The sequence below is a fragment of the Aptenodytes patagonicus genome, chromosome 2 (genome assembly GCF_965638725.1).
Source record: "Aptenodytes patagonicus chromosome 2, bAptPat1.pri.cur, whole genome shotgun sequence".
Lineage (NCBI taxonomy): Eukaryota > Metazoa > Chordata > Aves > Sphenisciformes > Spheniscidae > Aptenodytes > Aptenodytes patagonicus.
In genome coordinates, this window is record NC_134950.1 from 66,890,610 (window position 1) to 66,912,755 (window position 22,146).

Genomic DNA, 22,146 nt, shown 5'->3' on the forward strand with positions numbered 1-22,146 from the left:
GTTGTTCAGATAGGATTCTGGAATGGTCTTTTTCAAGGAAAAAAAAAGTAGGTTTAAGGTGTGAAAATAATTTACATGACTACAGTTAGCTGTTTAAATATATTCTACGTTTTTTTTTTTCTTTTTCCTCCCCTCTTTGATAGGGTCAGCAGTTCCCTGCTATACTGACAGATTCCAGTCTCGCTAGCCAAAGTGGGTCAGGCTCACAGCAAGTCATACTGGTGAGCCATACACCCCATTCAGCATCTGCAAACTCTGATGAAATAACGTATCAGGTAGATATAATATATTTCTGTATCTTTTGTGGGTAAAGGACATTATTTAATCAAAATACTGGAATGATTCCTCTATATCGTGAAGCAAGAAAGCTGGTGTCATTCCCAAATAAGAGTATTGGGAAGAGGTTCATTGTGATTTCCTAGTCAAATTCTATTTTGAGTTAAAAACAGTTTTTCATATACAAAAAAGAAATGCAATTAATAATGCATTTCTTTCTAGAAATTACATAACCATGCTCTCAACACAGACTGCTCCAAAAATTTCCAAGAAAGTTTGTAATTAGATAATAAAAATAGACAAAGTTGAGAGTTATGGAAAAAAATAGCACCTTTTCCATTCTCTTTCCGTGACCAAATTGCTTTAATGGTGGTACAACATAAAGTCGTTTCAACTTCTTACGTGTTTCAGTATTCAGAATTTCAGTAGAAACTTTTACATATGTAATACAGTATTAATATTAGAAAAAGTAGTGTTGAAGGCAAAATGAATGTTTTCAACCAACCTGGTAATGCAAGCTCTAAAATAGGAAAAATGGGAGAGGCAGATGGTGACCCACAATCAAGTGAAGAAGTGGTGGACTGGACTGGCAAGCAGAGGGCAAGATGTGGGCAAATTGTGGCTGATACGGGCACGAGAAACCTCCAAAAATAAGGACTGAAGGGAGGGGGCCCACCTCAAGTGTATGAGTATGAATAAAGGTGCTGAGACAACAACGTAATAGAGGAAACTTCAACACTCTTCTTGGAAAAATTGTCACAACTGGGTGTCTTTCTGAAGTGCCTGTACACTGATGCATGCAGCATGGGGAACAAACAGGAGGAATTAGAGGTCTGCATGCAGTTGCAGGGCTGCAATCTCATTGGAATCGGAGAGAGAAGGTGCTGCAGCTCACACAACTGAAGCGCTGCCATGTCTGGATTCAGAATCTTTAGGAAGGACATATTGGCAAGACAGCAGCGGGAATGCATGGAGCTCTGCCTGGATGGTGAGCCAACTGAGACCTTATGGCTAAGGGTTGGCAAGCAGACCAACGTGGGTGACACTGTGGTGAATACTAGCCACCTGCTACAGATTGCTTGATCAGGAAGAAGTAGAAGATGAGGCTTTCATCTTAGTCTTGGGCAACCTGCCATAGCTGACCCTTCTTGAGTAGAGGAGTTGGACTAGATGATCTCAAGAGGTCCCTTCCAACCTAAATGAATCTGTGATTTGCAGTCCCTGGTCCACGTGGGTTACTTCAGCCTGCCTAAGATCTGCTGGAAGGGCAACAAGCAGGGCACAAGGAATCTAGGGTATTTCTGGAGTGCATTGATGACAACTTCCTGATACAGATGACTGAGAAGCCAGCAAGTGGAGGTGTTGTTCTGGGCCTTATAATTGCAAACAAGGAAGAACTGGTTGGGAATGTGAAGGTCAGGGACATCTTTGTTGCAATGACCATGAGATTGTGCAGCTCAGGATCCTGAGGGAAGGAAATAAAGCAAGTAACAGGATCACGACCCTGGGCATCAAGAGAGCAGACTTTGGTCTGTTCAGGGATCTGCTTGGAATAATCGTATGGTAAGCAGACCTGGAGAGACGGAGGACCAGGAGACCTGGTTGATTTTAAATGTTGTCCTCCTCCAAGTTCAAGAACGGTCAATCCCAATGTGTAGGAAGTCGAAAGCGACAGGAGGCCAGCATGGAGGAACAAGGAGCTCTTGACAAAACTCAGACATAAAAAATAAGCATACGTAAGTGGAAGCAGGTTCAGGTGACCTTGAAAGGGCAGAGACACCATTCAAGGAGGCAGGGATGAGTTTAGGAAACCCAAAGCCCACCTGGAGTTGAATTTGAAAAGGACATAAAATGTAACAAGAAGGGCTTTTACAGTTATATCAGCAGCAAAAGGAAGATGAGTTGGCCTGCTACGGATTGGAGCAGAGGACCTGGTGACAGAAGATTTGGAAAAGGGCAATGTACTGAGTGTCTCTTTTTGCTTCATTTTTACTGGTAAGATTTGTTTTCTGCAATCCCAAATGCCCAAGATCAGTGGGAAAGGGTGGAGCAATGAATACTTATCCTCAGTGGAGGAGGATCATACACAAATCCATTGGTGATGAGATACACTCATGAGTGCTAAGGGAGCTGGCTGATGTTGTCATGAGACCAGTGTCTGTTATCTTTGAAAGGTCATGGCGATCGGGAGAGGTTCCTGAGGACTGGGAGAAAGCAAATTACTCCTGCCTTCAAGAAGGGCAGGTTGGAGAACCTGGGGAAGTACAGGTCGGTCACCCTCACCTCAATCCCTGGGAAGGCGATAGAGCAAATAATCCTGGAAAGCATTTCCAAACACGAGGGACAAGAAGGTGATTAGGAGTAGACAGCAGAGATTTATGGAAGGGAAAACATGCCTAACTGACCTGAGAGCCTTCCATGGTGAGATGACTGCCTTGGTGGATGAAGGGAGCAGTGGATGTGGTTTGTCTTGACTTTAGTAAGGCTTTTGATGCTGTCTCCCATAACCTCCTCGTAGGCAAGCTGATGAAGTATGGGCTCGCTAAATGGAACAGTGAGGTGGATTGAAAACTAGCTGAACTGCTGGTCTCAAAAGGGTTGTGATCTGTGGAACAAAGTCCCTCTTGAGGCCAATCATTAGTGGTGTTCCGCCAGGTTCAAATACTGGGGCTAGTACTGTTCATTAATGTTCTTCATTAGTGACATGCATGATAGAACAGAGTGCATGTTTGGCAGGTTTACAGGTGATAGAAAACTGGAAGGAGTGGTTGACAGACTGAATGAGTGTGCTGCCATGCAGAGGAACCTCGACAGGTTGGAGAACTGGGCCAACAGGAACCTCACGAAGATCAGCAAAGGGAAGTGCAAAGTCCTGTCCCTGGAGAAGAATAACCCCGTGCACTAGTACACACTGAAGGCAGCAGGAAAGCAGCTTTTCAAAGAAGGACCAGGGGTACTGGTGGACAAGTAGTTGACCATGAGCCAGCAATGCAGCAAAGAAGGCCAGCAGCATCCTGGGATGCATGAAGAAGAGTGTTGCCAGCTGGTCAAGAGGGTTGATCCTCCCCTCTTCTCAGTACGAGTGAGAACACATCATCTGGAGTGCTGTGTCCGGTCCTGGGCCGCCCAGTCCAAGAGAGACATGGATATACAGGAGTGAGTGCAGTGGAGGGCTACAAAGATGATTAAAGGATTGGAGCATCAACATAGGAGAAGCTGGGAGAGCTGAGACTCTTCAGCTTAAAAGAGAGCAGGTTCGGGGGGGCGGGGGGGGTTCTTATCAGTGTGCATAAATACCTGATGGGAGGGAGTTAAAAGCAGACAGAGCCAGGCTCTTCTCAGTGATACCCAGTGAAAGGACAAGAGGCAATGGGAACAAATTAAAATAATTCCATCTGAGCACAAAGAAACCCTGTTTCACTGTGAGGGTGGTTGAACCCTGGAAGTGGTTGTCCAGGGAGGTTGTAGAGCCTCCATCCTTGGTGATACTAAAACATGTCTGGGCATGGCCCTGAGTGTGCTTTAGGGACATTGGACTAGATGATCTCAACCCATCATATCATCTTGTGCATATGATTTTTACATTTGTATATGCTTATGAGTGTGAGTTCTTAACAATGTTAGTGTTCAAATACCCTGTGAAGGTGGATTTTTTAAAATTTAACATGAGCATATTTTCTTACTCCTGAATTTAAATCTAGATTTTATGTCTTTCAATATATATGCTTTCATAAATCAGGGTGCCATTTCATAAGGCTTATTACAATGTCACTTGTAAAGTGTGACTGTGTCTGAGTAGCACTATTGTAATAACAGCCAAATGTAACACTAATGTAAACTAGTTTTCTGTCATTCCCTGCAATGTCATGTGTTTTATTTAATCATGGTGACTATGTTGATTGACCTTTCAACATTTCACCCTTTTCCCAAGAGTTTCCAACTAGTCGGAAACAAACACATACAAGCGTGCACGTAGGCACACAGGATTTTTTTGTCACTTCTTTCAATATGTTTTATGTTGCATCTTTACTTTCTAGTATGGATAATACTCTGTTCTGTATCTTTTCATTCATCCTGAATAATTCATTTAGAGTACTACTTCCTTTATCTTTTCTTCATCTTAATTTGTTTCTTTCTATAAGTTACTGTATTTAAGATTCTTTTGTATCTATAAGGTTGTAAGGAATTTTGTGTTATTTTATTTAAAGAAAATAAAATTTTTCCAAACACACCTCCTTGATTAAAACAAAACAAAAATGCAGCACAACCCCATCCAAATTCTATCAACTTTTCATTGTGTTTCAGTACTTCTGGAACTCTGTGTTGGTAGCTCAGAGCTTTACTTCCTTATGAAACTAGAGTCCCCAGTGAAGAAATTAAACAAATAGAAAATGTTCTTCTCCTCTGTAAAATCAGAGATACTTTCTTTTTTGTCTGAAATGTTTTTGGCTTTGAATTTTGTTCGGTGAGAAATGTGAGAATTATCTGAGATGCTCAGGAATATAAAACTGAATATAGGAAAATATTTGTACAAACACATTCTATTTATAATGCATAAATTAATTTGGTCATAGTTACTATCTTTCTGTTTTCTTAAAATACATATATGTGTCATTCTTAAGAGCAATGAAATACAAGTTCATATTTACATACAATTTATTTCCTTTGTGTTGGTAAGTTGCTTGCAAGTACTCTCCAAAAATTGGTCAAGTTGAGGTAAATTTTGAAAAATAAACCGCTGTTGTGGATGTGCCTATGAAATTATTTGACAGCGTTTTTGTAAATTGTTATAGGTGACAGAGGTTTCTCCTAATGTGACTAAAAGCAGTCAAGCAGACAAAGAAGGTCGTGTGCACCAGTGTTTTGAGTGTAGTCAAACCTTTTCTTCAGCCACCATGTTGATGCACCATAGTAAAGAGGTTCATGGCAAGGAAAGAATACATGTTTGCCATGTCTGCAATAAAGCCTTTAAGCGGGCAACACATCTCAAGGTATTTGGTAATAACAGTTGATTGTTCTGTTAACTCATTCTTTTGTTTTGGACTTTTTGCAATATTAATGAAAGGTACCTATTATCCCGTTACCTTTCCTTTCCTTTTACAGTGAGAGAGGTGTGCATCAGAGAGAGGGAGTCTAAGTGATAATGTGTAAACAGATAGAGAACTCTCTTCTGGAGTATGGAGAGGATTTTAATGCATATATTGACTACAGAATGAAAAATGTGAATGCCTGTCATGCAAATAATAGTATCGGAAAAAGATTTCACTTACTTTATTTCCTTCAGTATGTCATCACTGCTAATTTTGATTTTTAGATGCTCTGTCTTGTGAGTACAAGTGACATCTGCAGAGGAAGCATTTGTTTTAAAACATCCTTATATTATTGCTGTTGTCTATGTAATTTTCTCCAGATTATGAACAACCTGATACTTCTAACTCTTTTAAAAAAAAAATTAGTGGTGTGTTTAAGTTTTTAATTAGATTATGGAATGATCCTGTTAGGAATATTGGGCTGTACTACACAAGTGGTATGTCCAGGCCAGTATCCTATCTCTGAGAGATACTAAAAGGCAGTGATTTGAAGTAGTGCTTTATGAAAAGGGCAAACATATACTATAACTTGCCCAGAATTTTGCCAGCTTCCCGCAATTTATAGCAGGAAATATCTGGAGCCAGAGGCAATGCCTTTATATTAAATAGCTCTTAGGAGAGCTTTTCAATAGATTGCCTTTTACTTTAGTATCATGTTTTAAAGAAATATATCCCGTTTGTGAAGTTCACCCCCTTGGAGTGATCATGTGTGTCAACCAGACTGTTGGTCCTTGTGGAAACTGTCACAAAATGTCGTGTTGTGAAACTGTTAACCTCTGGTTTAAGAGAAATTTTCCAGAAAAAAAAAGTAAATTTATTACAGTATTGATACTTGTTTTCCTTAAGTAATGATAACAAAAAACCAAATATCAGTCTCTCTTCAATTTGTTTTCTTAGAACTGGCTGGTGTTACATTTTTTTCATAATTAAACCTTGACTTCTATTATATACTGGGCCTGGGTTAAAGATATGATGAGGAAACTTCCTACCCTGGTACGGCCCTCGGATTATTATCCATTATTGCTTTTTCATGTAGGCAGCGATGAAGTTGCAATAAGAAGTCCAAGGGCAATCAAAAGAGACTTCAGGGCCTTGGGACGACTGGTTAAGAGATCAGGAGCACAAGTAGTATTCTCCTCTATGCTTCCAGTTGCAGGGAACGATGAGGGAAGAAACAGGAAGACCCAGCCGATCAGTAACTGTCTCCGAGACTGGTGTCACCAGCAAAATTTTGGGTTTTTGATCATGGGTTGGTCTACACGACACCAGGCCTACTAGAGACAGATGGGGGGTACACCTGTCTCAACGGGGTAAAAGGATCTTTGCACAGGAGTTAGCAGGGCTCATTGAAAGAGCTTTAAACTAGATTTGAAGAGGGAAAGGGATAAAACCAGGCTTGTTAGAGATAAGCCTGAGGGCGGCATGCCAATGTTTGAGGGATGGTGTGCTAGCGAAGTCCTTTGGTCTGCTCCACAATGTGCTGAGTACACTGGAGCACATTTGAAATGTCCCTGTACTAATACGCGCAGCACCCTAGCCGTCTCAGTGGAGGTATGGGATGGAGAGCCACACGGCAGCAAAGTCACAAGGGTTATTGATGTATTAGAAACCATGGAAGCTCCTGGGAACGGTCACGTGGGAATTAGGGCTTCCCCCCCAAAAAAGGTGGCAGGATCAATAGCCCAACTGAAGTGCATCTACACCAGTGCACGCAGCATGGGCAACAAACAGGAGGAGCTGGAAGCCATTGTGCAGCTGGAAAACTGATATAGTTGCAATCACGGAAGTGTGGTGGGATGACTCTCACAACTGGAGTGCTGCAATGGATGGCTATAAACTTCAGAAGTGATAGACAAGGAAGGAGAGGCAGTGGGGTAGCCCTGTATGTTAGGGAGTGTTTTGACTGTTTAGAGCTTGACAGTGGTGATGAAAGGGTTGAATGTTTATGGGTACGAATCAGGGGGAGGGCCAACAAGGTAGATATCATGGTGGGAGTCTGTTATAGACCCCCCAACGAGGAAGAAGAGACAGATGAAATATTCTATAAGCAGCTGGGAGAAGTCTCACAATCACTAGCCCTTGTTCTCGTGGGGGACTTCAACTTACCAGATGTCTGCTGGAAATACAATACAGCGGAGAGGGAACAGTCCAGGAGGTTCCTGGAGTGTGTGGAAGACAACTTCCTGACACAGCTGGTGAGTGAGCCAACTAGGGAAGGCGCCCCGCTGGACCTGGTTTTTGTGAACAGAGAAGGACTTGTGGGTGATGCGATGGTTGGAGGCTGTCTTGGGCAGAGCGATCATGAAATGACAGAGTTATTGGTTCTCAGAGAAGTAAGTAGGGGGGTCAGCAGAACTGCCACCTTGGACTTCTGGAGGGCAGACTTTGGCCTGTTTAGGAGCCTGGTTGACGGAGTCCCTTGGGAGGCAGTCCTGAAGGGCAAAGGAATCCAGGAAGGCTGGACATTCTTCAAGAAAGAAATCTTAAAGGTGCAGGAGCAGGCTGTCTCCATGTGCCCAAAGATGAGGCAGTGAGGAGGAAGACCGGCCTTGCTGAACAGAGAGCTTTGGCTGGAACTCATGGGGGGGAAAAAAAAAGAGAGTTTATGACCTTTGGAAGAAGGGGCAGGCAACTCAGGAGGACTACAAGGATGTGGTGAGGTTATGCAGAGAGAAAATTAGAAGGGCCAGAGCCCAACTAGAACTTAATCTGGCTACTGCCATAAAAGACAATAAAAAATGTTTCTCTAAATACAGTAGCAACAAAAGGAGGGCTAAGGAGAATCTCCATCCTTTATTGGATGTGGGGGGAAACATAGGGACAAAGGATGAGAAAAAGGTTGAGGTACTTGATGCCTTCTTTGCCTCAGGCTTTAATAGTAAGACCAGTTGTTCTCGGGGCACCCAGCCCGTGAGCTGGAAGACATGGGGCAGAATGAAGCCCCCATAATCCATGGGGAAATGGCTAGTGACCTGCTACACCACTTAGACATACACAGGTCTATGGGGCTGGATGGGATCCACCCAAGGGTACTGAGGGAGCTAGTGGAAGTGCTCACCAAGCCACTTTCAATCCTTTCTCAGCAGTCCTGGCTAACCGGCGAGGTCCCAGTTGACTGGAGGTTAGCAAACGTGACGCCCATCTACAAGAAGGGCCAGAAGGAGGATCCGGGGAACTACAGGCCCGTCAGTCTGACCTTGGTGCCGGGGAAGGTTATGGAGCAGATCATCTTAAGTGCCATCACACAGCACGTACAGGACAACCAGGCGATCAGGCTCAGTCAGCATGGGTTTATGAAAGGCAGGTCCTGCTTGACTAACCTGATCTCCTATGACAAGGTGACCCACTTAGTGGATGAGGGAAAGGATGTGCATGTGGTCTACCTAGACTTTAGTAAAGCCTTTGACGCCATTTCCCACACCATTCTCCTGGAGAAACTGGCTGCTCAAGGCTTTGACGGGCGTACACTTCACTGGGTAAAAAAACTGGCTGGATGGCCAAGCCCAAAGAGTTGTGGTGAATGGAGTTAAATCCAGTTGGCAGCTGGTCATGAGCAGTGTTCCCCAGAGCTCAGTATTGCGGCCAGTTCTGTTTAATATCTTTATCAATGAACTGGACGAGGGGATTGAGTGCACCCTCAGTAAGTTTGCAGACGACACCAAGTTGGGTGGGAGTGTTGATCAGCTTGAGGGTAGGAAGGCTCTACAAAGGGATCTGGACTGGCTGGATTGATGGGCTGAGGTCAATTGTATTGAGGTTCACAAGGCCAAGTGCCGGGTCCTGCACTTTGGCCACAACAACCCCATGCAGCGCTACAGGCTGGGGGAAGAGTGGCTGGAAAGCTGCCTGGTGGAGAAGGATCTCTGGGGGATGTTGGTCGATAGCTGGCTGAACATGAGCCAGCAGTGTGCCCAGGTGGCCAAGAAGGCCAATGGCATCCTGGCCTGTATCAGAAATAGTGTGGCCAGCAGGAGTAGGGAAGTGATGGTGCCCCTGTACTCGGCACTGGTGAGGCCGCACCTCGACTACTGTGTTCAGTTTTGGGCCCCTCACAACAAGAAGGACGTTGAGGTGCTGGAGCGTGTCCAGAGAAGGGCAACGAGGCTGGTGAGGGGTCTGGAGAACAAGTCTTCTGAGGAGCGGCTGAGGGAGCTGGGGTTGTTTAGCCTGGAGAAGAGGAGGGGCTGAGGGGAGACCTTATCGTGCTCTACAACTACCTGGAAGGAGGTTGTAGTGAGGTGGGTGTTGGTCTCTTCTCCCAAGTAACAAGTGGTAGGAAAAGAGGAAACGGCTTCAAGTTGCTCCAGGGGAGCTTTAGATTGCATATTAGGAAAAATTTCTTCACCAAAAGCATTGTCAAGCATTGGACCAGGCTGCCCAGGGAAGTGGTTGACTCGCCATCCCTGGAGGTATTAAAAGATATGTAGATGTGGCACTTAGGGACATGGTTTAGTGGTGGACTTGGCAGTGTTAGGTTAATGGTTGGACTCGATGATTTTAAGGGTCTTTTCCAACCTAAATGATTCTATGATTCTACTTCACTTTCACTGCAAAAAAAAGAGATTTGAAAAAAATCTGCAGTTCAACTCAGATCAGGAACAACGTGGACAAAAACCTGCTTGTTAGATAAGGCTAGGGTGATCATAGAAAAACATTTATATTTGAAAGTTGACTTCTTGAATGGATACTCTCTGATGTGAAAGACAGCCGTATTTGCTTCATTTGGGATGCTTCTTTAAACCACGGCTTTATATAAGGAAACAATTCCTGCTCAGTGCAGTGGACCATTTTCAACCTTCAGATCCAAAGACATCAGCGTTTGCAAAAGGTCGCATTTTGTTAGTTCCTAAGAAAGGAGGGTAATGTTGCGTGTATATGTAAAAATGGGAGAGTGAACCTCACCAGATGATGAGGAAGTTTCAACAGTTTCTTTTCCCATATACACGTACAGACATACACAAACCAGCAGAGTGACCAGCTAAGTTTTTGGAACATTTCATCAAAAATGTGGCCAAAGTTTGCAGTTTGATACAGCTGATGCCGTGGAAGCACTATTACTCTCTTTTGACCAGCGTAACAGTTTGATCTTTATCAGTTCAACTAGTGGCTATGAAAGCTGATAAATCTTATTTCAGGAAGGTTTTCTCTGTATCCTGTACAAACCTGATCCAAGATTTCTGATGATGGAAGTCAAAATGAATCTCCAAATCATTATTTTTCACTTTTGGTGAGGAGGAGGAGAGGATGTTTTAAACAGAAAGTTTCATTTACTACTTGGCCATCATGTCCTAAAACAAATCCCACCTCTTCATCAAACCCTTCTCTTTGTTAAGGTGTTCCAGAACATCAACTGTGAGCAGCCTTTAACAGGAAGTTCAACAAAGATAAATGAAACCACAGGTTTTGGCTTAGGGTTTTGGGAAGGGTTCAGTGTTCAGTGATCTCTTACTCAAGGTCTTCATTTTGTACTGATGGTATTCTGGAGATCACCAAAAATATTAAGAGCACTGCCAAACTTCAGGCTTTCCCGAAAAACCCAGTAGGAGGTAAGGGTACCAATGTTTAGATGCCAGTACTTAACTGTATTTGTTTTTTCCAAAGGCATCAGTGCCAGCAATTTCACAATTATCCACAAACAAAGCTTCTTTAGAGATTATGTATGAACACCTCCACCACCCACCCCACCCCCGGTGTCAAAAATTTTCAGTCCAGTGTCTTCGGTTCCCCTTCTGATGTTGGTGACTGTCCTGATTTTACAGCTTCAGAGGGGAGAATCTTAAGACATGCGCAGTGACTAAACTGTCCAATTCCATATTATTAGATAGTGCAAATACCTGCAAGGTGACTGTAGATAGTAAATAAAGCATGGACATCATTCTAAGATGAAAATAGAATGAGGTTGTGATCTTATTAAAACAGTGGAATGAAACAAACTTTTTATTGCCATACTTTCAGAGGTGGTTACAAATAATGTTTCAAGATAAGTGGAGCATAAGAGTTGCATACCAATGCGTGAGTGGGGGGGTAAAGGGCCCTTTCAAAGAAGGCTTCCTATTCTTATTTTCTAATTAGGTAATGCTCATTTGGGACCCTAAGATACTTCCTATCTGAAAAATACAGGAATTGCACAAATAAACTCGTAAAACATCATACGAACAATCAAAGAAATACTAAGTATGTCTAAAGAAGTGCTTGCACTTCAGAGCATTGTATTCCCATGAACTATTTGCAAAAGCTTGTATTTTACAGGAAAAGTATAAGGTATTGGCAGATCAGTGGAACAGAATTGCATCACAGACTGTTTCTTTAGAGAAAGTTTTACGGCAGTTATCTGGATGCTCTCCTGTTTGCTTTCAAGTAGAAAATGGTGTGGGGGCTGTTGGGGTTTTGGGTTTTTTGTGGCAGACAGAAAGCGGCAGCCAGTTTCAGATAATTTTTCTGGAGTAGGTCATAGCGTGCTTCCACCATTTTAATCTTCAGGAGGTAATGAACAACATAAAAGCAAAAGGTTTTCTTCATCTCCAACTAAGCTGTGGTTTATGAACCTCCTGTGATTTTCTCAGAAGACCTTTTATTATTTCCCTATAATACTATATTACTATAATTATGATGATGATAATCTTCCCTGTAACTGTCTCGCTGATTTTTCCAGTGAAAACAAATTTTGCAGACACAATTTGCTTCAGTTCATGGAGTGAGGAATAGGACTTCATAGACATCAAGAAGGCTTATTGTTTAGGTGTAGTAAAGACTAATTAATAGTCTAGTCTGTAATGAATAGACTAGAAAAGACTCCATTTTAGAAAGTGGACAAGTACTCACAGTACTGTTTCACATACAGTTCTTGATTAGATTTTTAAATTAAATATGTTTGTATTTGCTTTCTTTTGTAATCTGAATTGTATCCTGGTATTAATAGGAGTTTTAAATGAAAAAGTCAGTAGATAACATAAGATTCTCCTTTAAATTTGCAAAACTTCTGGGCCCAGCATCAGTGGATTAAAAACACTGAAGTTAGAACTGTTATTAATGCTTCTTCATAAAGATAAAACGTGTCATACCCTCATTCTGCTTTCTTACCTTGTAGGGACCTTAGTGATTTTTTTTTTATTATTATTACTTATGTAAGAGTTCATTGTAAGTGGTTCTGTTTGCACGTTGACATTGTGCGGCTGCATGTGTTTATGTTGTGATAGTCCCCTCTTTGAGGCCTGTACAGTTTTACAATGATATTTACTCAGATGCTGAGTAGGAATACCTATGTATCAGGCAAGGGGGGGAGATGGATACTGTAGAGGGGAGGGAAGAAATTCAGTATTAACTTACAGTGCACAGTTGTCCAAAATCCATGTTTGCAAATCATTTATTTTATTTTGCTTCAGATAATTAGTGAAGGGACTAATGTATGCAAAAAAAGCAATGCATACAGTTATTGACAGAGGTTTTCAGAAACGTGAAAGTACTGATGCATCAGCCTTACAAAGAGTTGATACACAAAAACAATCTCTCATTTAAAAGAAAAAAAAATGCAGGCTTCCATCTTCTTCCAGCTTGTCTGCTGATGACTAAAATCCTCTGCTTTTGTCTTCAAAGTGTGAATATATTTCTACGTTAAATACTGAAGTTTTTTAAAATAGTCTGAAATGTATTTTTTTCTATACTGGCTTTAGGAACACATGCAAACCCATCAGGCTGGACCTTCACTGAGTTCCCAGAAGCCTAGAGTGTTTAAGTGTGATACTTGTGAAAAAGCTTTCGCTAAGCCAAGTCAGCTGGAGAGACATAGTCGCATTCACACAGGTAACACCAGAAATTACTTCTATCTCGCAAGATTTTCTCACGAGTATATGGGTGTTATATCTGGAGTCCTTGCTCATGGTTTCAGGTAACTGCATTTAGATGTCAACTTAGGCTTAAAAAAAAAACAAGTAAACTTCTAACTGAAAGAGTTTAGAAATTAAAATGAGGAACAGCAGACTTGAAATCTCAGAAACTGTGATGTTTTGTTTAAAGCCAGAACATCATGCTTAGTGGTGTGACTAAGCTTCTCCATATTTTGGGACTGATAGTACTGCAACAGTAATGTGAATGCATGAGCTTGTATCTAGAAGTTTGTCAGTCTTTGAAACAGATTAATTAAAGCATATTTTAAAGCATTAAGGTGGTGTAAAGACACTGGATATGATCATCTTCAAGCATATAAGAGAATGTGCAAATGAGTGAGTGGGTCTGCTCAGTGACGTTAAATAAGGGACAGTCTTGACTGCTGATACTGACTGCTGTATGCAATGCTTCATTGTCGTTGAACTACTTATTCAGTTCATCTCTTTCTAATGCCAGTGCTTTTAATTTGTTGTGTTCTTTTCTGCCTAATTATTTTCTTCAACTGTGACTCTATAAAAAGACTATACTGACTTCTTCTAGGGAGCACACATTTTCTGTGATAAAAGTGCTTTTCAGGTTGCAGCTTCTGCTCTGCGACAAGTTGAAAGCTGTACATAGGATAGCCCAACTGCCTTCACCTTCTGTATCTTAAGAACAGTGTTCTTAAGAACATGAATTCTAAATATAGGAGTCAGTTCTCTGAAACAACTTCTCTCTTTTCCATATGACTGCTACCAATAAAGAGCTGTTGTGGCTGCTAGAGTTAAAAAGGATGGGAAAGTTACCTGTATTGCTACTAAGCAGGAGGGGACCAAGGAATTTTACTGGATGTGCTATAGCATCAGAAGACTCCCAAAAAAGGGAAACTCTCTTTCAGTGAGTCACCCAGCACTTTCTCTTTCCCCAATATCAACTTCTGGTAGTTAGCTTTTGGCTGCTCTTCGTGCATTTAAAGCAAAGTTCCTAATCTCTTCCTTTAAGTTATCTTGTTAACCCTATCGTTTTTCCTTGGTTAGCATCACTTGCCGGTCTTGTGATGTATAATTTGAGTTTCATCTTTGAATGGACCTTCGCTTTGCACCTTCAGATTCAGTCTTGCAGTTTTTAGTATTGCATCTCTGAAGTATAGACTTGCCTATATATCCAAGTGTCTTGTGCATGCTCTCATTTCATGCATCAAAACTTTCTTTTCTCTGGCTTTACAAACGCAATCTTATATAAACACACATACACACACACACTCACATGCGTTCTACCATGCTGTTCCAAATGTTTGGAAAGGATGTAAATGTTTATTCAGTAGTATCTTTGAATTCTTTTTATGTGTCTGTATGACATCTATCAGGCTGTTGATGTCTTGGGACCACTGCCAGTATTGATAATTTACATTATCTTAATGTGTCCTTATACACTTGTCTATCTGTTAATTTCTTTATATATTATATATAATATATATTATATAATAATATATAAAATAAGTGTTTCCAGGGAAGACAGGCAGAGGGAAAAAAAAAGTAGATGAAGTTGAAAACATGTTAAGACTGCCACAGTCTAGGAAACTGCTTTAACTTCCCATGTAGCAGTGGCCATATAGAGAAGTCATTGTTAGGTGATGAATGACTCTGTCTTCCATTAGGGTTAAATTAGTTCATGCTTACCATTGCACATAAGCAGTTACTGAGACATAACTAGTCAAGGCAAGGTCATACTTTTTCTATCTGTGCTTTCTTGCTGGCTTTTGCAGTATATCATGAGGTTTGCAAAGAAATTAATGTAGTCTGATACTTGTTTTACCATGGAAAAAAAGAAGAATTGGAGAAGAATTATTCACTGATTCTAAATGTTTGTGGATGAATTACATCAGGCCTATACGATGTGCAGCCTGCTGTGGCATTTTTTGATTTGTTATTTCGGTTGCCTAATTCAGCACATGGTTCGTATACTGTCAAAGATAAAGTGGGAGCAGTAATTGCAAGAGCTGTTGCACCTCATTTACACATGAGTGTTTGAGCTTTCGGATGTTCAAGGTTTGCTAGCCAGCTGAGAGCCAGAGAGGTCCTAGGTGATGGCCCTGACTTTTGTTCACATTTCATTCCGTTGCTGAGAACTCTCTAGTAGGAAAGGATAGGAGGTTGGATAGACAGGATTCATGAACTTGGTGAATTTATGGTTTGAGTCATTTTGCTAAGGAAATTCTGAGATTTGGGAATCCTAAGAGCATGTTTAGAGATGTTGCAATGGGAAGGCACTAGGCATAAAAAGCAGATGAAGAACGTGGGTGATCATTAAGCTGGGAAGGGATGAGATCCTTATGGATTAAGTTGTGAAATACTGCAGTGTGGGTGATACGTATTGGTTATGGCAGCTAGAGAGTATTTTAACAGGAGGGGAAATTTTCAGTGCAGGTGTGTGATAGGATAGACTTTAGTATTAGTGGGCTGGGTCATCCACTTTCAGCAAAACTTAACTTCTGGTAGATAAGCAATAACTCTTGATAAGGGTAATGGGTATTTGCAGCCATTTGTCAGCTAGCAGCATTCATCACTGATCAGTTGCTGCTAATTGCAATTACTGTACTATGGGTGTGTATAAGCATGTTTTATAAAGGGTGTTTGTACCAACTGGTTGAAGGTAGTTTCTCTTCTGAGTATGGGAGGAAACTTTGATCTGATCTACTAGAGCTGTTTTTGTGTTAGGGGTCTCTGTTGACACTGTGTATTCTCATCTAATGGGTTGAGTGCTTACGCTTCTCTTCCCTCCACCAAGAGAAATGGTGAGTGACTGCTCTTCCTGAGAGAAAACTGAAGAAGGAGAACAGAGTGCTTCGTGATTACTGTGGTAGAAGGGAACTTTCTGGTCATATTCGGGGCAGGAAAAGAGGCAGGGGTTACAATTCCAAGAGATTAAAAGTCTTTAGAATCCCCCAATAATTTGCTTTCTGCATAACTGACTTAAATAATGCAGACTTTAAAAAAATGTTCTAGTTCAGAGTTTCACAAAATAATCTGAAAACAGGAAAGAAAGCCAGTTTCCCTTTTCCCTGCTTTGATTCACACTGCCCATTGTAATAGACACAGAGCACTTCAGGAAGGCTGGGACCAGAGCAGAGTCCCTTTATGCATTTGTTTCTCATAAATCTGCACCATCATAGGAAAAATTCTTTCTATTTTGGAATGATTTGTAATTTACTCAGTAAATCCTCAGATATTTTGGGGTTTCTTGTACTTGGGTGCTCATGTGCTAGGAATGCCCACAAAGTGTAACAATCCTTGCTAAATTCATTTTTACATTACTGTTGTCTGACGTTGTTGAAACAGCAAGTCAATCCACATGATAGTCATTCTTTCAGAAGAGAATGTTCTTTTTAAAATCCCTTAAGACCAAAAGAGTGAAAATGTGCTGCACAGAAGTTTTTAGATGGCTGCTCTTACATAAACTATGATAGGAAAGGCTAATGTAAGTCTAAACTGATTTGCTTTCCTAAAGGTATGATCCTTGTCTGTGAGAAGGTGTTTGTGATTTCTATCTTGAGTAAACGTTTTTAACGATTTCTAATGGGCAATACCTACTGAATCAGTGGCTGGAAGGAAAACACATCATTTCTCTGAATAGCTGTAAATATCGTGTACGCTCAGATTTATCAGTGAAGAGCAGTTTGGAGAAAACGTTGCCAAAATTGGAGGGAAGCAGATGCTTCCAGTTCTACCAAAAAGCCATGTGATAATCCATTACACAACACCAAAAAGACTGTTCATCTTAACAGAATAGAAAACCTGGAGTCAAAAGTATCTGAGGAAACCTAGATTTCACTTCTAACTAGTGAAATCATTGTTAACAAAAATAGAAGGAACACTTCTGTGCTTTAAAGGACCTTTTATTGATTGTCTGAGAAGTTGGATTTAGCATGGAAGCTACAACGCATGTGGGGGACACTAACATACAGGTAATGAAGGAAGAGAGAAATTAGTCCTTTAAGGAAGATTGTGGAGAAGTATTTATACTCCTCCTTGTGCTTTATTGTGCTAACTAATAACAAAGTGTATTTGTAAGTTCAGAAAGTGATTTTAGAAGTCCTTAATGACATACAGCAATGTGTCTTGTGTTGATGTCGGAGGCTGTGGTGTTGAGGGTTGAAGCAACGGTCTGGTTTTGCAAAGTAGGTATTTTAAAATTTTAAAATATTTTTATAAGGAATATGTTCTTGAGTTTATATTTAGAAATTAGTAGTATTCTGGCAGATTTGCAACAATATACCTGCTTTTGTAAGCTGTGGGAATCACTAGTAGCTATTGACATAGGAGGCCACAGGTCCCATGTAGAATTACCAGAACTTTTTTTTTTTAACACATTCAACTTTCTAGTTTCTTACAGATGTCAGCTTTGTTAATTCAAGAATATCGCTTTATCTACATTATTCTAAATGATGTAAAAAGGTGATGGTTCCCTTGAGTACAGGAAAGTCAAACTGGTAAACTGATTTTTTGCACCTCTATTAAATAATTTAGATAGTAAATTGGATAGGAAAGATAACAATATCAGTGGTTTAGGACTTATGTAAATATTCTGACATTTAATTTGGGATGTTTTGCTGATGATACAGAGCCATAGCACTGTTTTGAGAAAGTGTCAAGGAAAAAGATCATGTCTACTTAATTTCTAGGTCATCTTGATGATTTTTACTGAATTCTGAACTGTGTTTTTATGTTGAAATGAGAAATGATTAAATACGTTTTTCTCTTTTATAAGGGGAACGGCCATTTCAGTGTACACTATGTGAAAAGGCTTTTAACCAGAAGAGTGCTCTTCAAGTCCACATGAAAAAGCACACAGGAGAGAGGCCTTACAAATGTGATTACTGTGCAATGGGATTTACACAGAAAAGCAATATGAAACTGCATATGAAACGGGCTCATGGTTACACTGGTATGTAGTATAATGATAGCAATGGTGAGTGCAGAAAGCCATATGCTTTACTAGGAAAGCACAAAAACACTTCCCTTAAGTTATTGAGGAATTAGGCACTAACAGCCAAAGACCAGAGTTGATGAGCTAGTAGTTGCACTATTGCACAACCTGCACCAAAAAGCAGGCTGAAACAGAGATTGGTTGCTGCTTATGGTTCCTTGTTTTTTATGTGGAGCTCTGTAGTACAGAAATACAAAGTTCAAAAACTATTACAGGAAAACAATTGGTTATCTTAGATCCTTTTTTTTATTCTTCAGAGAGCATCCAATGAATTTACAGAATCTGAAGTAGCTGTGTAATACCTTTTGCAGCATGATTCCTTTATTCCCAAGTGCTATATTTGCATTTTTCTTGCATTATACATCAAATCATACTCATTCGTCTTTTTCTCTTGTACTTTGGTAGGTCCTGTACAAGAGCCTGCTGGTCATCAAGAACAAGAAGGGGAAGATATTAGTCGTGCTCTGAATTTAGAAGAAGTGGTACAAGAATCTTCAAATGAATGGCAAAGTATAGGCAATGTTTTTCGATGACACCTTAAAATTTGAAAGCTAAAAAGGTTTCTGGGACTCGAATTTCTTGAAACAAGTTTTCAGAAAAGTAAAAGATGGATTTTACAGTTAAAGCTTCAAGCATTGAAAATATTAACAATAGAATAATATATTATAGTTTTTTTAATTATTTACAAAAAATACCTAAAAGAATCATTCTTTTTTTAAGCTTGTAGAAGAATATTGGGAAAACATCATTTAATCTGTGCTAAGTTGTCTGTGAATCAATGAACTCAGGTAATACTGTATACAGTTTCATCTTCTAATTCACAGCCAGTATATCTTTTTGAAAAATAAACTGGAACTTTGTATCAGAATAGAATGATTCCCATTTTTAAAGGAGGTGAAGAATAACTTTGTGGGAAAACCATGAAACTGTCGGTCAGCTTTCTTTTTTATGTGTTTAAAGAAATAATTGAGGTTGGAAACAAAATGTTACAGGGTAGATGCATGCAGTATAAAATAGTTTTGTTGTTTTTTTTTTTTACAAGGCACAGGAAAACGCTGTATTTCTGTTTTAAGCTTTTTTTAGTACATTTTGAGAATTTGTTGAAAAAAATAAAATGCCATGAACTTATGGCTTTTCTTGAGTTAAACTCTTGAGAGGGAGCACGTTCATTTCATTCCAACCGCAGAGGCAGTTAGTTGTTAATTTTTACATTAAAAGTCTGAGGTTTTAAACTCAGCAGTAATTATTTAAAGAGAATCCAAACTAGAAGAGGTTCCAATGAAAGCCTCTTCTTTTATGTTTGCTGTATTGGATCAGCAGGTACATATCTCGGCATCTGTGGAAAACACAGCCATATACTAAGTCTGGGAAGTAAACATACAATTTTGTGTTAGCAGTGAGAAAGTTAGATGCACACTAGGTCACCTATATTATACAATATTCCCCAGTGCTGTAAACAGTTAGCATTTCAAATCTGTAAATTCCTCATGATTTTCTTTGTGAATTTTGGAAATATGTTACTTTTATTTGTTGTTGTTTAAGTCATTGTTTCAGCAAAACTACCTAGTTGACTAAGTAATGCTTTGAAAGGTGCCACTTGTTAAGTATATTCATAACAAAGAAACACTGGAGTAAAAACATAGTCATCTTTTAGACATTCCAAAGACAGAAGCTCTTTCCTTATTTTTACCTCGTTCTTTTGAATTTTATTTATATGTTACATATATATAGATATATATGTGTGTGCTTGTATGTATATATATATATTTAAAGTTATATGAGCCTCTGTGTGGCTGATCAGTATATTTTGTAAATACTAATCCCAGTTGCAGGAAGTTCATCTTTTCGGTTTGCCGCAAGTACTTCTAGATCAGTGGTGGTGGATTTGTTGTACTATAATACAGAGCCGGATTTTAATTCACCTTCCGAAAGATAATTGCTCTCAGATCCAAAAAGCCCTTTTCTGTAAATATTGTCTATACTTTGCCTATGATACAAACTAGTTATTTCAGATTGCTGAAGCAAGAAATCACTGTTGGTTTTGATAGGGCATCTCTTAAGTCTTTTGTTAACTCTTTGGCATATGTATATAAGTAATATAGTTGGTGACATGAAAATAACACTTTTGTTATGTGGAATATTTAATTCAAAAACATGTTAAATAATATTACTTTTTTCCAAATTCTGTTTCCTGTATTTTTTAAGCATTTGATTCTGGATTGTAGGAAATTCCAAAAACGCCGTTCACCAGAAGTGCGTGTCTCAATATTATATGTAAAGAATGTATGTGAAGTTCTTCTAGCAGTGCCTTTCCTTCCAGACAGCCCATTAGTGTTTCAGCTGTTTAAGACAGACATTATATTTTACAAGTTGTCTGAAGGCATACTGGCCCCATGGCATCGCGCCCTGCTTACCTGTAATAATGTAGTAGAATGTGCTCTGTTGCACGTACCACGTATAATACCTTTCCCCTGTTCTTTCAGAGAATACCGTATAAATACACAGCAAAGTTTTGTTGGAGTTGATTTGCTGCATAGGGGATGACACTTTCCAGAGGTTGCCAAATCCAGTTTGACAGAAGGTGATTTACAGCTGGTCACATCCAGATGCAAATCCATCCTTCATAATGGGAACGTGATTCCTGAATGCTTGAAAGCATTCCGTCTGCTCTAGCTGTGATTGCTCTGCCAGCGAGTAAAAACTGGTAGTGGTTGATACTCAAAGCAGACCTCATGAGTAAAAAGATGCTGTTTTTAAATGGTCACTTCTCAAAGTGTTACGTCTTGATTAGAGGCAATGAGTGTGTGTTGTAAGTCTTGGAAGTGTTAAATAAGCAGCGTGAGTTACGGAGTGAGCTGACTTTTTTCCTAAATTCAGTTTGCTACTCCTCCAGCACTCGGAGTCCTGTCAGTTACAGTACATAGACTTTCTAAAAACTTTTTTGTAACATAGTATTTGATTTGCTTCCCTACATCCTCCTCCCCCGTGAACTTCAAGAATTCACTCTTGAGTATCCTGGCATAGAGGTTTTCATAGCCCAGGTTCCTTGGTAAGATTGAGTTGGAGGTTTTCAAAGCAGTGTATGTGTTGATGCTCAGTACAAATACAGAAGCTGTAACCAATATGTTGATGTTTTCAAAAGCAGTGTTGAAGTAGATGCATTTTTTTTTTAGGAAGCAGAAAGAACTCTTTTTCTAAGGCCTGTTTGAAGAGTCACACTGTATAGCGGGTAAGTGAATAGTGCTTAGGAATGTCTCTGTTCTTTCTGGTTTGATGCACTAGTAGGCTTACGCTAGCCTCAGGCTTTTTGGCTTGTGTCTGCTCAAGTATTTCTTTTGGTTTATGTCCGTTCCTTCAGTACAAGACATGACACACTCCTAGTACTGGTTGTGCATTCTTGTTTCAGGAAAAATCCTTTGCTTACAAATCAAATAGCCATTTAAACTGCTGTTTTTCAGCAAAACTACTAGTGAGTAATTAAAAGAATAAATTTCAGTCTAGGTTTTAATCTCTTTCAAGAGATTCGTGTTGGTAAAATAATGCTTTAAAGTACCATACCTTTTCTTCTGTAGGCAGTAAATCCAAAAAAAAGCCACTTCCAGGCTCTGGAAAAGATGACTGAGGGGAAAGCAGTGTGATGAAGGCAAGGAGGAAGCTTTGGATAAGTTCTGTAGTTCTACAGTGCAGTATTTTGAAAGATTTATTTCTCAATTTTTTTTTACCTTAAATATTCTTTCCCATTTTTGAAGGCTGCTTTAAAAGACAACTTGATTTTCACATACCCTGTTCAAAGAAGATACTTCATGCTATACTTGTTCATGAAGGGCGGGATTTCATTGCCTGTACATAGGCATTTTATGCCTTGCAGTATCCCCCTGGCCTTTAGCTGCCGCTCCGCAAAGACACTGGCCTCCCATAAGTCCTGTGTCAT

General features: G+C 39.9%; 1 protein-coding gene across 5 annotated transcripts in view; it reads left to right on the top strand.

The window, feature by feature from the left end:
- Window positions 1-20,397, top strand: part of ZNF236 (zinc finger protein 236) — a 96,104-nt gene extending 75,707 nt beyond the window's left edge. For all 5 annotated transcript variants that reach the window (XM_076330103.1, XM_076330102.1, XM_076330099.1 and 2 more), the window contains 5 exons: window positions 144-275; window positions 5,070-5,267; window positions 13,037-13,166; window positions 17,997-18,173; window positions 18,621-20,397. In XM_076330103.1, coding sequence (XP_076186218.1) covers window positions 144-275; window positions 5,070-5,267; window positions 13,037-13,166; window positions 17,997-18,173; window positions 18,621-18,748 — 765 coding nt within the window. In that variant the 3' untranslated portion in view covers window positions 18,749-20,397. The remainder of the gene's footprint in view (window positions 1-143; window positions 276-5,069; window positions 5,268-13,036; window positions 13,167-17,996; window positions 18,174-18,620) is intronic.
- The last annotated feature ends 1,749 nt before the right edge of the window (window positions 20,398-22,146 follow it).